Raw genomic sequence first — 17,309 nt, forward strand, 5'->3', positions numbered from 1 at the left:
TAATAATCACACTAGGGTTAAGTCTCACACAAGAAATGTGAACCATTTACAATCAAACCGGTGTATTAAACAGCTGTTTCCATTTCTTTCATTTATTTATTGTCTCTTCGTCAAAAGCTACCAACAAAAGTTTGGAAATAATTCATTTGAACAGTCATAATAAAAATAATCAATAACAAATGTTAAAAACAACTTAAAAGTGCATAAAATGAATCGTAATAAAATTTCCTTCGGGAAAATCAATCTTAACCCAAATAAACCAGCTGTGGTTACGGAGAAGCCTGCAGAAAGCCAGCATGACGCTTCATCTTCAGCGGCCAGTATCGGTGGTTTCAAGAAAATGGGTAAGCAACAGCTCATACGGCAAGTTGAAGAGGTGACTGAAGATATGGAAAGTCAGCATCTTAAAGAAATAATGGGTATAAGCGGTTTTGGGCGTAAAACAGCAAAAGTCTTCGATATCAATGTAAGTAAAAGTGTATTTGCATGTATGTGGAAATAAAATAAAGTTCAAAATTTATTAGGAGCAAATAGCAAAAGCGCGTGAAGTTGCACCACCAAAACCGCGTACCGAAAGCGAAGAACCTAAACCAGTTGGCAATGACGATTCAGATGATGAGCCTGCGTTTGGACCTTTACCACCTGAAGCGCTCAGCACAGGAACAGACGGCGATAAACAAACTGTGTTGAAACCTAAAAGGACAGATGCTGATAGTGATGATGATGATGACGACGATGATGAGGAGGATGATGACGATAATCTTGAACGTAAAATACCGAATACTCATGAGGTGCAAATGCAGCATGGTTCGCGCGCCGTACTAGCCCTTGCAGGTGATCCTGCAGGTGCACGTCTAGTGTCCGGCTCCATCGACTACGATATGTGTTTTTGGGACTTTGCCGGTATGGATGCTGGTATGCGTAGTTTTCGTACCATACAACCATGTGAGAATTATCCCATAAGAGCACTACATTATTCCGTTACCGGTGATATGATACTGGTAGTGTCGGGTAACTCACAAGCGAAAATTCTTGATCGTGATGGTTTCGAAAAAATGGAATGTGTTAAGGGTGATCAATATATAAGCGACATGGCACGTACAAAGGGTCACACTGCACAACTCACCTCTGGCTGTTGGCATCCGTATACACGTGAAGAATTTCTTACTGCAGCGCTTGATGGCACTCTACGCATTTGGCATGGTTTAAAGTCCAAGGAGCAAAAGACGGTAATTAAGACACGAGCGCTGGGTGGTTTGCGTACCAATGCTTCCGCGTGTACTTTCAATCGTGATGCCACCCTAATCGCTGCTGCTTGTGTAGATGGTTCGGTGCAAATGTGGGACACACGTAAAATGTTTGTTAATACGACACATTGTTTGCGTGGCGCACATCAGAAGGGTTCGGAAATTACTTCAGTACAATTTTCGTACTTGGGTACACAGTTGGCCACACGTTCCAATGATGAAACTATGAAGTTGTGGGATTTGCGTAAGTTTAAAGAACCGCTGCATACGTGGACTGGACTCTTCTCGCGTTATGACACCACGGACTGTTGCTTTAGTCCGGATGACAAAATGCTGGTGACGGGTGAATCTTTACCAAAGGGTTCGAAAGAGGCGCAATTGCATTTTTATAACACTCAGACATTTGAAGAAGTGAAGCGTATCGCGGTTACCGATTCGCACGTCATTAAGGCAATGTGGCATCCAAAGCTGAATCAGATTTTTGTCGGTTGTGGCAATGGTGTCATCAAATGCTATTATGATGAGCTACTCAGCTCGCGTGGCGCCAAATTGTGCGTTGTCAAGACACATCGCAAGAAGAAACATACAGAAATGATCGGTGTATCGCAGATAATTACACCACATGCGTTACCCATGTTTAGACAGGAAAAATCCAAGTCATCACGCAAGAAAATGGAGAAAGAGCGTTTGGATCCTGTTAAATCACATCGTCCTGACTTGCCAATCACCAGCGGCCAAGGTGGTCGTGTGGCAAGTTCAGGTGGCACGCTCTCATCATATGTCATTAGAAATTTGGGTCTGAGCAAACGCGTTGACGATGATCAAGATCCACGTGAAGCAATTTTGAAATATGCAAAAGAAGCGGAGGAGAATCCATACTGGATAGCGCCGGCGTACAAAAAGACACAGCCGAAGCCGATATTCACAGAATCGTCTGGTGAGCCCGATGCAAAGAAACCAAAAGAGGAGTAATTAAGTTAGAAGATAACGTGATAGGGTTTAGATTTGTGACATAGTATGTAATTGAAAATTAATAAACAAGCGTCAGTGACCAACATTTCGTGTTGTAATTTTTAATGTTTTGTTGTGTAAAATATGCTGTTTGTATTATCTAACCATCGATCGTATTACTTAAGCTAATTTTCTATACGTGCTAGCCCATCCTGCAGTCTATAGCAATCGCTGGCAATTTTCCATTTATCTTCCTGTGCGGTGATGATAAACGTCTGCTGGAATGGTCGCACCACTTCTTCAGCGTAGCGCACAGTGCCACCGGCTTGTATCATATAAGTTAACTGACCGCCAACGGCCTCATCAATAATCGGTTGTGCATCCAAATTTGTTATTGTATGTTCCGAAGTAGGTAAATCAATTAGATATTTTTGTATGTTATCTTTGCCACTAGATCCATTACCATTCCAAACAAGTAAACCATTATCAAGATACATGCGACCCATTTGCTAGAAATTTAAGAGACCTCTATATATTACTTGGGTAAAAAATAGGAATAGGTACATGCTTACATGGCGTCGCTTATCAAAGGATGTGTAGTATAGTTTCGTGAAGTCCTCGGCTGTACGGCAGCATGATTCCACCTTGCTACGCAGCTCCTATAGAATAATAGTATTTGATTAATCCAGTTTAATATAGCCTCTATATAAAAAAAATACTTACACTGTCCATTTCGGTTTGTTTACACTTTCATTAACAATACTTTAGCTAATTTTAATTAATTTTCGTATATATTGCAAATTAATGTGAAATATAGTTTGCAAAACACATTTGTTGTTCTTGTTGACGTTTATTTGGCCGGTTTTATGGCGTTGCCTGCTTATAAAAAATTAAATCACTTTTCCTTTTGTTAAATTTATAAAACTGTTGATATACAAGACACGATTACGATTCTTGCGGCGCCGCGATTTGATGGTACTGATAGATAGAGGAGGTCCTCAGGATTAAAAAATATATACGCATATACCGTCCTCAGACGCATAGTTTTCGAGATATTTCACTTCAAAGTTCCACAATTTTACATGCAATTCACTCTTCATGTCATGACAAATACCGCCGCAAGAATCTATCTATTTTTATCGATTGTATATATACAAAACGCACAATGTTTTATGTATAAATTTTTCGTACAATCTTAAATGCTGTTAATAAAAATAATTGTTTAGTGACCGAAATTTATTATTTGAAATTTACGCACATTCATTCTTTTTCATTTAAAAACATTTGTTCTGTCTATTGTGAATTAAATAATTTGCTTCTTCTTGTCTCTGTCAGAAGGCGCACAATTTTTCGCGAAACGGCGTTTATTTCATTTTGACTCAACATTCCCGCAGTTTAGTTTGTATTTTCGTTATTTTATAAAGATATTCTCCAAGTGGTTGTTAAAATAATAAGTGTAGCAGCTTTATACATTTCATACGATGGCGGATACACTCGAATACAGCGATATAACATCAGAAGTTCGCGGCGTGATGGTAAGTAGCCTCACATACCGGTCATTATTCTTATACACAACACATTTTGCGAATAATAAAAATTTACACCTGCATGCATTTTACAGACACCCGGGCGCTTGAAGCTCACTGACCAACACATAATATTCAAAAACAGTAAAACCGGCAAGGTGGAGCAAATTGCTGCAGACGACATAGAATTGATTAATTCGCAAAAATTTGTCGGCAATTGGGGTTTACGCATATTCACCAAAAATGGTGGGCTACACCGCTTTTCCGGATTTCGGGATTCGGAAAATGAAAAATTGGGCAAATTCTTGAAGAAAGCTTACAAGCAAGATATGGTTGAGAAGGAGATGTGTGTTAAAGGTTGGAATTGGGGTACAGCACGTTTTCTCGGTTCAGCGCTTAGCTTTGACAAGGATAGTAAGACCATATTTGAAATACCATTACAGCATGTGTCTCAGTGCATGACTGGCAAAAACGAGGTGACATTGGAATTTCATCAGAGCGATGATGCACCAGTCGGTTTGTTGGAAATGCGTTTTCACATACCTGCTGTTGAATCGGCAGAAGAAGATCCCGTGGAAAGTTTCCAGAATAATGTTATGAGCAAAGCTTCGGTTATATCAGCATCAGGCGATGCTATTGCCATTTTCCGCGAAATACATTGTCTTACACCGCGTGGTCGCTACGATATTAAAATTTTCTCAACCTTCTTCCAATTGCACGGTAAAACTTTTGATTACAAAATACCAATGGACTCGGTGTTGCGTCTCTTTTTATTGCCACACAAAGATAATAGGCAAATGTTCCTCGTACTATCGCTAGATCCGCCAATTAAGCAAGGTCAGACGCGTTATCATTTCCTTGTACTGCTCTTCGGTCCTGAAGAGGAAACATCTATAGAACTACCATTTACTGAAGAGGAGCTAAAGGAGAAGTATGAAGGAAAAATTGAAAAAGAACTTTCTGGTCCATTGTACGAAGTAATGGGTAAAGTCATGAAAGTTTTAATTGGACGCAAAATTACCGGACCCGGCAACTTCATTGGGTAAGTGCAGTTATTTATATGTTTTCTTATTTATGCATTAATTTATTTTCGGTTATTCGACAGTCACTCCGGGACTGCGGCTATTGGTTGTTCCTTCAAAGCAGCTGCCGGCTATCTCTACCCACTAGAACGTGGCTTCATCTACATACACAAGCCCCCAGTGCACATACGTTTCGAGGAAATCGCTTCGGTGAACTTTGCACGTAGTGGCGGTTCCACGCGAAGTTTTGATTTTGAGATTACATTGAAAAATGGCACTGTGCACATATTTAGTTCCATCGAAAAGGAAGAATATGCAAAACTCTTCGATTACATACAACAAAAGAAATTGCGCGTCAGCAATATTGGCAAAGACAAGGGTGGCTACAATGATGTCGACTTTGGTGATTCGGATAATGAGAATGAACCGGATGCCTATTTGGCGCGTGTTAAGGCGGAAGCGCGCGAGAAAGAATCTGACGATGAAGAAGGCTCGGAAGAGGAGTCTACCGATGAAGATTTCAAACCAAACGAGGCTGAATCCGATGTGGCCGAGGAGTATGACAGCAATGTGCAGAGTGATAGCGAAGATTCCGACGCGAGTGGAGGGGGCGGTGGTGGTGCTGGCACTGACTCGGGCGCGGAAAAGAAGAGTAAACCAAAGAAGGAGAAGAAAGAGAAGAAGGAACGCAAAGAGCGCGTGGTAAGTTTCGCTTATGAGAAAATATACAAATTTTCTTTAAATTATTGAAAGCTTTTTATATTAAATTTTTGACATTTTCAACAAATTTTTTTTTTAATTTTTATTTTTGTTTAGAAAAAGCCGACCAAGTCCAAGAAAGATGCGAACAAACCCAAACGTGCGACTACAGCTTTCATGCTTTGGCTCAACGAGACTCGCGAACAAATTAGAAAAGAGAATCCTGGCCTCAAGATTACCGAAGTTGCAAAGAAGGGTGGCGAAATGTGGAAAGAACTGAAGGATAAATCTAAATGGGAAGATTTGGCAGCTAAGGATAAACAGCGTTATCAAGACGAAATGAAAGACTACAAGCCAGCTGCAAGCGAGGAGAGCGGCAGTAAATCGACAGCAGCAGCTAAGAAGCGCAAGAAGGAGTCACCAACAAAGAAGTCCCCCGTCAGCGCTGGCGTTTTCAAGAGTAAAGAATACATCTCCGATGATGAATCTTCATCAGGTGGGGAGAATAAGAAGGATACATCGGGCGCTGCTGATTCAGAGCCAGAGAAGAAGAAGAGCAAATCCGTAAGCTGTGTAGTTGCTTTACTTGTACATTTAATTATTTAATTTTTTTCACGTCAGGCAAGTAAATCCGCTAAAGATAAGAAGAAGAAAGCGGATGAGAGCGAAGAGGAAAGTGAAGGTTCTGCAAGTGGCGCTAGTGATGAGGAGGAAGATGACGAGGACGAAGCTACCGATGATGGCGAAGGCAGTGATTAGACGTTGTGTAAACAACGAAATATATATATATACATAATTACGTTGCTCTTTTTGTACTTCGCCGTGTTTGTAGTTGTAAGCGTTTAGTTTCGTAATACTTCACACACCCCCCACAACTAAATTTGTATGTTTCTAATGTTAGGCCACTTAGTTGTTACCACGATGTATCGTTTTAACAAGCAGTAGATTGCTGCATGATATCAGAAAGCAGATTAAAGTTAACAAAACGAAGAAGACAAGCGTTTTTCCTTTTTTTGCCAAATTTTATAGCAATTAACGGTAGTTTAAGTATTTAAATGTATACCAGACGTGCGGAAATCCACAGTCAAATATACATACATATATTTAACCAGTGATCGTATCTTGTGCCATTATTCAATATCGTTTAACGGTAATTATACAATAATAATTGCGTAGTGTATTTATGGCACATATATATACATACACTGTTGTTCCTGTCCACTCCACGCAACTCGATTTTGGCGTAATTTATACCTGAAGTTCTAGCCGTGAAGATGTCTGCTCGTGCTTACAACACTGGGCAGCGGCTGTACAATATAGCTGTTGTTATAGCGACGTTGTACTTTTTGCAGCTCTTTGGCGATGTAAGAAAGGTTTTATCTATGTGTATCGTTTTGTGTGTGCTAAGAATGTTTATTTTTTACTAAAAGCCGAAATGGAAATGATTTCAGTGTCTTTGCATTGAGAAATTCACGAATGTGCAGTGTTCGTCGTTCGATGAAAAATTCGCCACATTCGAAATGTGTCGTCTGCGTGCAGTGAAGCGTGACGTCAACGAGTTGTCGGTGGCACTGAAGTTCGTACAATCAAACGAAACGATGCGGAATGCGACGGTAAGTTGGACTAACTAAAAATTCAATATATGTACATACATATGTATGTAATTATGTGTTTTGGTAAAAAAAAATTAAATAGGTACATACATGTACATACATACATACTTATGTGCGAAAGGTTATTGAAATTGACAACTTCTTATAAAAATGTGTATATTGCCACAAACTCTGTAACGTCAAACGTCGGAGACCTTATAAAATATAAGTTTATGTACATTTACTATGTGTACGTGAAAAAATGTCGTATGTATGTCTGCATATACGCGAACTCGTCCCTCAGTTCTTCTGATGTTAATCTGAAATTTGGCAGACATCGTTTTCTCTCCAAGAAGCTGCTCATATGTCTGAACCGCCGATATCGGACCACTATAGCTTATAGGTGCCATACAAACTGAACGGTCAGAATCAAGTGGTTGTATGAAAAACTTTTTATTTGACGATTACTGTTTTTGGAAGCATGCTTTTGGAAGAAAGAATAAGAACGGCCAGCATTGCTTTTTATGCGTGAAGGCAGATGCTCGACACAACTTGAAGCCTTTCTCCTTCTGTTGTTGTTGTCGTTGTTTTTGTTGTAGCGACAGAAAACATTCATGAAGTACTGACAACCTTTGGGTCCGGGTCCGTTCTGGTTACCAAAACCGACTATGTATACAGACAAGACCAACGGTGTTCAACGGTGCAGTAGTGTGGAAGACAGGCTTACAGAAATCCACCTATCAGAAGCCAATGGAAAGGGTTCAGAGATTCGTTGCGGCGCGCATAACGGGAGCTCTAAGAATCATTACAACGACGGATCTTGAACTAGTGCTAAACCTGCCACCTGTAGACCTCTTTCGCTGAAAGCTGCGCTGGAAAATCGGCAGGGCAACTATAGGCTGCAGGAGAACTTAAACATAGAACCTTCGGGTCGGAGGGAAATTACTGTTTCGCAAGCCATGATGACATAATCACATGGTAATTAAGGTTCAGGTAATCTTAGAAAAACGTTTGCCGTAAAGGTACGTTAGCTGCGCGAATTACATTAAACATTTATAAGGACAGTGCGTAAATGGAGAACCGAGTTGGTGCGGGGCTATACTGTCCAGAGTTAGGCATAAAGCTGGCGGACTTCTGACATATATTTCTAGCAGAGGTCTTTATTATTGAGAAAGCCTCGATCATCCACTTGGACAGCCAAGTAGCAATCCGGGCTTTAGCCTCTTTTTGACTAAAGACCAGAACTGTCTGAGAAAGCGGGCCAGCAATGGAAACTGACGCCAGAACCATGCGACTTGATATCTAATGGGTGCCAGATCACAAAGGCATCGGGAGTAATGAGATTTGGGACGAGATTACCAAGAGTAGTGTACGGCTGTCATCCAAAAATGTGATCAACAGTCGAAAACCCATGTTGTTTTGTTTTTACGACGTTTTGGACAATAGCATGGCAAGGAAGGTTAAAACGCGATGAAACGATATATGTATGTATGTACCTTGGTGGAAACCTGCAAAAGTCATGTGTAAACCGGTGGACCGGAAATATACAATGTAACTACTGACACTCGATAGAAGAGACTGTAGGTCTGAAAAGTGAAATACTAACTGGTCACAGTCTAATGGCGGCACATGCCTGCAGAATGGGGCTGACAGATCGAGAAGACTGAAGGAAATGTCAAGAACAAGACACCAGCAAAATAATGGATTATCTCTTGTTCACGTGGTCCGCATTGTCTAGGGTATGTGTGAAGCACTTGGGGGCTCCACAGTATGATACACTAGAAGAGGTATGGTTAGTGATGCACAGAGTCAGTTGAAATTCATGTGAAGTGCAGGGAAGAAATTAATACTCTTCAGAGACTTCGTAACGATACTCCATCTCGTGCCACAGAGGGCCAAAACTGGTCTACGTGTGGCCTATAGCCTACCAGACTAACCTAATCTAAACATTTTCCAAAGAAACGGCACAATCTCCGAACAAACTGTTCATATTGGATCTCTTTTATATATAGCTATTTATGTATGTATGTACATAAATATGTTATTTTGCACGCCAAAATAGATTGCAATCTTAAAAAAAAAAACAATAAATAAGCATAAATGAGAGTCAATAGTTATGCAATTAATATAATTATTCATTTGAAATATTATTTTATAATTTTTCTATTTTACTCTTACTTTAACTCTTTGTAACATCTAAACTAATTGAGATATATGTATGTACTATATACTACAGAGTTAATAAAACTTATATATAAACGAACAGGATTTCAAGACTAGTTGCATTTCGGACTCACGCGATAACTTCATTAAAAGTTGAGATATAAGTATTTATGCCTACAAAATATGGCGAATATTGAATTTCGAATTCATATGATTTTTTGTAATAAAAATTGTGCCGAAACCTGAAATTATTAGTATATAATTTTATTTAATTTTCTTCTTTAAACTCCATTTTTAGATTCGCTTGCAGCTCATGAAAAAAGCTAGCGGTTATAAGCCCTTTCTGTATGATGTTACCGTGAACTTGTGTGAATATTTGGAAAAGCGTAACCACCCATTTCTCAACATTATTTTCAATGCATTCGGCAATCACTCGACCAGCTTACAAAGGTGTCCATTGAGGGTATGTATATAAATGTTTAAAATATAACAATGATATAATAATCATAGTTAAAATATGTTATAACTTGTTTGAATAGAATGAGCTGGCCATTGAACATCTACAATTTCCTACTGGTATGCTGCAGGGATTGCCACTGCCTTTGGGCGAATATGCGATTTTTGCCAGCCTCACAACCGAAAGCAAGAAACGTGTCGAAGTGAAGTTATATTTTATGCTCAACGATACTTTTAAATACAAAAATCTCCAAAGAGGTGATTCTTCAAAATAAAAATATATGAATTTGCTTTATATTTAGTTGGTTAAGCGTTGTTCCGAATAAAGTATTCGTATGATTTCATCATTTAAATGTGAGCAATTGAAATTTGCAAAGTTAGAGATGAACTTGGAAGCCAAAGAAAGAAAACAATTTCTAATATTTTGTTGTAATTTGTTGTTGTTGTGTTGGCAGAAAAAATTTCGAGGAATGGTGCGGAGTTAACAGTCCTTGACCGGATAAAAATCCGGCAATATCGGCAACAATTTCTAATATTTTTGTTGTAATTTGTTGTTGTTGTAGCGAAAGAAAACATTCCTGAATCAATTTCGAGGAATGGTGCCGAGTCAGACAGTCCTTGACCGGATAAAACCGGGTACGTTCCGGTTACGTTCTGATTACTTAGATCCGTCTGTCGTGGGAACGGATGTAACTTGTTTTAAAGGCTACTTATAGAGTTGCCTAGGATTAAGATTTGCCATCTCAGCAGCATTCTTTTCAGTCTCCAGCGATCTCTTTTGTCAAAAGAATAACTCGAACTTCTTGTTTACAATATTTCGGTTTTTAACTCCAAATAACGCTTCTTGAGAATGTAAGCTATATATGATTAAAAATATGGACCATAGAAGCTTACAAACAATATCTCCAGAGCTATGTAGAAAAACCTGTAATGATCAAATACAGTTCTATATATTCTTCTGTCCTTTCCAAAGTTATCTCAATGGTGTAGTCGATGCAAAGACGAAAAATGACGGAATTTTTAGATACAAAAGCAGAGCAAAAGCGGAGAAGGGAGACATATTTGATTTTTCTGGACTTTAACATTCCTTATGCGTATAGCATTTATACTCAAAAGTACTTAGATACTCTACAATTCACCTTTCTATCCTTGCAGGAAAAGATAATTTCAAATTTACTGACGTAAAGTCAGTTTTTCAGAAGCCTAGTTTTCTTAGGTTATGTTTTCGGCCTACTTTACGGAAGCCATTTCTAAGACCTTTTGATCTCAGTTAGCAGCCGGAGCTCTGTTCTTATAGCTGTAACTTCTTGAGACTGTTAACTTAATCAACCTGCACTCTATCAACCGAATTTTTCCTAAGAGAGCAAAAACGTGAGCATACAAGGTGCGTTCCGAAGTAAACAGGACTTAAAAAAAAACAGAACAAATGGTTTTGTTTGGCAAAATCAATTTATTTTATTCAAAATAGTCACCTTCTGCTTCAATACAGCTTTTTGCACGGCTAATCTGTTTTAGCTCTTTAGCCGATATGGCCGCCAGTTTGCCGGTGCAAGCCTTTTGAATGGCCTCTACGTCTGCATAACGCTTTCTTTTCATGGGCAAATGAATTTTTCCTAAAAGGAAGAAGTCGCACGGTGCCATATCAAGTGAATACGGGGAGTGGTTAATGGTTAAAATGTGATTTTTGGTCAAATAATCGGTCACAATGATGTGTTTCGAATGTTGGATTCTGAGCAATTTTTGGTCGTCAGTCAATTCGTGCGGAAAAACCGTGCACACACCTTTCGTAAGCCCAAATGTTCGGTCAAAATGTGATAAATCGATGTTTTGGAGATGTTCAATTGCATTTCCATGAATTTAAATGATGATTTCGACTGATTTTTGATTAATTCACGCACAGTTTCGATGGAATTTCCGGTGATCACGGATTTTGATTAACCCACATGTTGATAGTCATTTATGTTCTCACGACCGCTTTGAAAACATTGAAACCACTCGTTCACTCTGCTACGTGATAGGCAATCATCGCCATAAACTTGTTTCATCAATTGAAACGTTTCGGTAAAAGTTTTACCAATTTTAAAACAAAATTTAATATTGACTCTTTGTTCGAAGCTCATTTTCGCACCGATAACACCAACATATTGGCACTTAAAACGCAATTACTTCACTTTCAGTCGGTGAATGTCATGAAATTCTCACTGGACAATCGATAAAGATAGCAGATTCTAACGCACCAGTCGACATATAGATGACGCTACCAGGGGGCGCTGAATTCAAAAAGTCCTGTTTACTTTGGAACGCACCTTGTAGATTTATATAAATAATGTTTGCTTAAACTAAGAAGGTTAAAGACTAGAAAAAATATGTCTTTAGTGGGCCGACTATTATACAGGTAGCTTGATCACGTGCAGAATTACATGACAGTCTAGAAGTCGAAGAAGGAAGGGCTATATCTACCTTCGGAAATCATCAGTATTTCTAGAAATAACATCGAAATTAAGAACTCAGGATCATGAATCTTAAATGCTGAGATGACTTCAACGGCAGGCGACACAACTGGTCTAAAGACTATGAACCATGCAAGTAATGGTAGTTATTGCTCAATGCTCGTTTAGGTGACGCCCTGCTGTTCAACAGTAATTGGGAAGAGGAAAAGGATACTGCAACCAGCCCTCTGTTCTTTAATAAATGCTCTCATGAGCCTTGGAGAATTGAAACTACGCCTTCTACTCATTTCGACCGACAAAAGACTTAAGCAGCAAACTCGACACACTCTCACTTCATGTTCGAAGTGGCACCTGTCTGAAGTGAATTTTTTCAAGCAAAAACAATAACATTAAAGATACAAAAAGGAAAAAAACCGCTAATATTAAAAGTGCAATAAACATATTAACCGCTAGTACACATTGTTATACATTTAATCAATTTGACGACAACAAAACAATTGAGTCAATGGCAACACTTTGGCAGGCGAATAATCAATAATGGAATTGGGATATGTTAAGAATCGGCTGTAAATTTATCAAAAAAAAATTAATTAATATTAATGAAGCAAGAAAGTCATAATTAAAAAATATTGGAAAATAAAGAAAAAAAATATTGAAAAAATACATTTACAAAGTAAAGAAAATAAAAATAAAAAAATGTAAATAAAGTCAGACAGCTAATAATTGCAGAATGTTAAAAAAATTCTGAATTATCAATTTTTTTAATTTATTTGAAAATACGTGTTCAATGACAGCGAGTAGCAGCTCTTAAAGGGAATCTAACTGTTTTTATTTGCTTTAAGAACTCAGTGTGATAAAAAGTAATCATTGTAAAGTTTCGATAATTAAGTATTTCATATACATACTTAGTCTTATAGAAATTGAAATTGAGTTTACAGTTAAATTTGTCATTTCGTACCTTTGAATGAATCATAAAACCATCAAAATTCTTTAGAGGTACATATGTGATTACGGAAGCAATGGAATCAGTTTCAAGACTATTTTTTTTTTTTGCAATTTTATTTATAAACTCTTTGGAACCAGATAAAAATAGGCTTACATGTGCGAAACTGGAAACTAATTATTATATTTTGTTTGCATTTTTCAAAGTTGCGAATTCGTTAAATAATAAAATTTACTTGACTGTGAAAATTAAGGGCCAGACATTAAGGTTAGCAGCGATCTATCAGTAAAGTTCCGGCTAACATTGTCGAAGGAAATAGTCTTCGTTAAGTTGCTAACCAGACATTGAAAAAATGGTCCTAAAAGTTGTAACCTTTTTTAATAATTTATTTTAATAAGTTTAGAAATCTTTAAAAGCAGATGGTAGAACCAGATTTTTATAATCTTCGAGAAATATAAAAATCAAAATTTTTAAATAATGCCTGTTTCGAAAACTTAAATATTTTGACTTTAACAAAATATTTAGCTTGAAATTTTAATTTGAGAAAAGTGTGAATTTTCCTGTGAACGTATAAACTTTTTAAATATTTTTGCTTTCACAAATTAGAATTTTAATGTAAAGAAGTATCTTTATGAAGATAAATTTGATAGTTTTTATTTAAAAATATTAATATTTTTATTTAAGAATCTTCAGTATTCAAAAGGACAAAATTAAATTAATTTTACGATTTTTAATATAAATTAAAATATCATTTTGAACAATGTTGTTAAAAAATTAGAAAAAATCTCGTAAAATTTTAAGTTTTTGGCCTACAGATACATACATATATTACATGTACATACATATGCATATATTTTTCAATTTGACACTTACTTTGACTTAAATTTTGTTTGAAACAGTTCAATTTTAATTTTTGTAATACCATTTTTTTATATTTGGTTTTAAGAAGTTGGATTATGTTTGTAATAATATATGTATGTATGTATAGTATATTGGGCATTCCATCCAAAATTTATATTCACAATATTGGGCTCGTATTTTTATTTCAACTCAACAGGAAAAATTTTGGCGTTATGAATTTTCAAAAAACCAACGCTCGAAAATGTAGTTTTGAATACAGTGCCCAAAAAATTATATGGGACAATGTTTTAATGCAATAATATTATGCTTATTTTTACCGCTAAATTAGTTTTTGTTGCTGGATACATTTACAGTGGCCTTATTTAACATAACGGTATGAACACTTAGTCCAAAAATTACATCTACAAGTAAATAATGTTGGTGTGCAATTTTTGATTCCTTTCGAATTGGCTAAAGCGAAATAAGTATAGGGACGGCTAATTGTTTGGCGCGTTAGATATAGATCGGTTGAAAATTCATTCACCAAATGCCAGTTTGCTTGTTTATTTATATTAAATAAGGTAAGTATTTGCATAAATAAATTCAATGCCTGCCTTAAATCAATTTTTATACAGAAATGTCATACGGTAAAAAACTCATTATTGAGGAGCAGTTCCAAATACTGTCATGATCGGAAACTGGAATGTCCATACCGTCGCCCCGGGCGCAACGTCTTCGGGGCGGCAAAACGATCTTCGCTGTTTTTTAATATTTAGAAAAATACTTAAAAATTTTATTATAAAAGATAAAGAGTTGTACACTCACAATGTAATAATCTGAATAACAATGAAAAATATTAATTTTTACTCGAATACTCTTCAGTCTTTGAATATGTCTTATATCTTTTGGCTTATATCTTTCTTAAAAATAGTGATAGAACTTAAAGATGCACTTTTCTAGCTTTGTCTATGCTTTGAATGTAACAAATTCTTTTATTTCTCCAAATTTTCAAAAATGTTATTTAAAAACTCCAATTCGAGCAAAAATTCCTGCAAATTGTGTCAAAAGTTTACAAGATATAGGGCGAAAATGGGTTTTTCCTATAGCTTTTAATAAGATGCCTTGTAAATTTACTATCAATTTCCTCAAAACCCGTATTGTGAGAATTTTGGAATTTCAGAGTTTGCGTGGCTTCTAGTTCCTAAATTTTATATACTTAATATCGAAGGTATTTTGTAAAAATTCACTTTTGTTCGAACCACCTAATGAAACTTGTAGGTAGGTAAATAAAGGGGGGCGGCAGTCACTACTCGACGCGTCCAACAAATCCTGAAAGTAGATAACACTATTCGATATGAAAAGAGAAGTGCTAAACTTGGAATTTTGCATAGACATAAGTTGATGCGACTTCTGTTTGCAGAAAAGTGACTTTTTTGGGACTCCAATCGACCCGATTTTGGGCATAAGGTATAAGGTATTTCATACACAATCACCACTAATATGGAGCAAAGTCAGTCGAATGTTCGAAAATCCTGGTAATGGTTATAAGTTGGCTAGGTCAAGTTTTCGCCCAATTGTATCTCTTTTAGGCACAATGAGATAAACTGTTATGAGTAAAATATGTACTGTAATTTTCATTGAGATAACTCAAATATTGGCTGATATATCCAGCATAAAGTCACCTGGAAGTTCGAAAATCTTTATATTAAGTATATGGAGGCTCAGGGAAGTATTGACCCGAGCCATACACGGAATTTATTGTCAGAAAGGATTCTGTGTAAATTTTTATTGTACAAGTACATATATAAGTGTATCTCACACATTGACCGAGATTTTCGGTCAAAAGTCAACTGAATTAGGGTCCATTTAATCGGTACCTAGGATCTAAAACAGTTTTGGTTGGATTTGGGCAATTTTTGGTCATAAGGTGGAATACTTTAATGGAATTCTTACAGAAAAATTTTACTCCGTCATATTAATTAATTCTTGATTTGTGTATTGGAAATTAAAAGAATCAAAAGGAAATTTAAATTGTGTAATATGTGAAGTAGGCATGGCCGTAGTCCGATTTCGCCATTTTCACACTGTGGTATAGGAATATGAGAAAAATGCTACGTACTAAATTTAGTCGAAATTGGTCTGTTGGGTCCCAAAATATGAGATTTCAAAGTGGGCCTTGCCACGCACATCGTGCAATTTTCATACTGGATCTAATAAAGCCATCCAGATTTCATCCATTTTCTCACTGTCAGTAGGAGTTCTTATAATATTTGATCTTAGCAAACAGATAGAGAGAGACAATTTCATAGTAATTGTATACCGTTTTTATATTTTAAAATAATTTTCATTTAAAAACTTTTTTTAAATCACAATTCTTTTATTAAAAAATACTGCTTCATTTTATTTTCAGATTATTTAGAAACTTCTTGTATGATTTTCAGAATATTTTAGACTTGTTTTATTAAAATTAAAAAAAGTTAAATTTTTTATATTTAAAAAAAAAAACACTTAAACAAATTTTAGTTTTTTGATCATTTTTATAATACATATGTACACACATACGTGCTTATGAATGAAATTTTTTAAATGCCTCTGTGTATATTTAATTATTCTCTTATCGCGATAAAGAATTCTTAAATCAAGTTCACGAAATTGTTTCGTCATAACATTACAACAACTACAGCTGATATATGTATGTACAAATAAACAATATATTTGGTACACATACTCATCCGTATACACATACAGTTGCGTATAATAATCATATGCATATAAGTTGAAATAAAGCGAACTAATTGAAAATTTTGTCAACAGCTCTACAATTTAGCTCGCATTGAAGATTAATGCTTTCATGGAAGCAGGAATTACTTGTAATTGCTAAACAAAAACACAATAACAACACTAAGGCGCTCGTTTCCGAAGGTTCGTAGAACTTTGAACTTACTAGTGGATTGTGTTAGCCAGTCGAATGGGAAGCTCGTGGCCAGATGACGAATAGGATTGTAGAAAATGAAAATTTAATATAAAATTGATTTCTTTCTCAGAATTTCAGAATCAGTCATTTAGTGACTGTTTTGGGGTTCAAAACTACAGAAAAATTCCTTTGAATTTTTTGATTTGACTTTAGGGCTTTGACTTTAGATTGTGAAATAACACGATTTTTAAAGTTATTGAGTCTAATCATTTCTAATTTATTTAGTACATATGTATGTGGACGTGTAGAAAACCGTGTCCATTCCTACTACTATTGGAGCCAACCATCATGCTCGGAAAGACCTTTTATCTAGTAGTATTCTGTAAAAGTCTTAAGTTACTAGTTTAGTATTGATGTACGTAAATATTGATTATTTAGTGTTTCGACAAAAACTGGCGAGTGATACTTTGAGAAATGAAAATGTCTTAAATGAAAAATTCGGTCTT

The 17,309-nt window shown here is 36.2% G+C and overlaps 4 protein-coding genes across 4 annotated transcripts; 3 read left to right on the forward strand and 1 right to left on the reverse strand.

Annotated features, from left to right (window-relative positions):
• Positions 1-86: 86 nt before the first annotated feature.
• Positions 87-2,304, forward strand: LOC126755478 (gastrulation defective protein 1 homolog). The gene is made up of 2 exons (XM_050468068.1): positions 87-466; positions 525-2,304. The coding sequence occupies exons 1-2, from the start codon at positions 209-211 to the stop codon at positions 2,217-2,219; spliced, it is 1,953 nt and encodes a 650-aa protein (XP_050324025.1). The 5' UTR covers positions 87-208; the 3' UTR covers positions 2,220-2,304.
• LOC126755479 (NTF2-related export protein) lies at positions 2,292-3,066 on the reverse strand. Its single transcript, XM_050468069.1, has 3 exons — positions 2,922-3,066; positions 2,771-2,857; positions 2,292-2,707 (listed from the first exon to the last, which is right to left on the reverse strand). Exons 1-3 carry the CDS (start codon positions 2,928-2,930, stop codon positions 2,384-2,386), a joined length of 420 nt encoding a protein of 139 aa, XP_050324026.1. The 5' UTR covers positions 2,931-3,066; the 3' UTR covers positions 2,292-2,383.
• Positions 3,067-3,530: 464 nt separating this feature from the next.
• LOC126755475 (FACT complex subunit Ssrp1) lies at positions 3,531-6,560 on the forward strand. Its single transcript, XM_050468062.1, has 5 exons — positions 3,531-3,733; positions 3,820-4,766; positions 4,830-5,448; positions 5,563-6,009; positions 6,067-6,560. Exons 1-5 carry the CDS (start codon positions 3,680-3,682, stop codon positions 6,202-6,204), a joined length of 2,205 nt encoding a protein of 734 aa, XP_050324019.1. The 5' UTR covers positions 3,531-3,679; the 3' UTR covers positions 6,205-6,560.
• Positions 6,561-6,719: 159 nt separating this feature from the next.
• Positions 6,720-9,931, forward strand: LOC126755832 (uncharacterized). Its single transcript, XM_050468551.1, has 4 exons — positions 6,720-6,809; positions 6,897-7,058; positions 9,499-9,663; positions 9,740-9,931. The coding sequence occupies exons 1-4, from the start codon at positions 6,720-6,722 to the stop codon at positions 9,929-9,931; spliced, it is 609 nt and encodes a 202-aa protein (XP_050324508.1).
• The last annotated feature ends 7,378 nt before the right edge of the window (positions 9,932-17,309 follow it).

The sequence above is a fragment of the Bactrocera neohumeralis genome, chromosome 4, assembly GCF_024586455.1.
Source record: "Bactrocera neohumeralis isolate Rockhampton chromosome 4, APGP_CSIRO_Bneo_wtdbg2-racon-allhic-juicebox.fasta_v2, whole genome shotgun sequence".
In the NCBI taxonomy this organism is placed as follows: Eukaryota; Metazoa; Arthropoda; class Insecta; order Diptera; family Tephritidae; genus Bactrocera; species Bactrocera neohumeralis.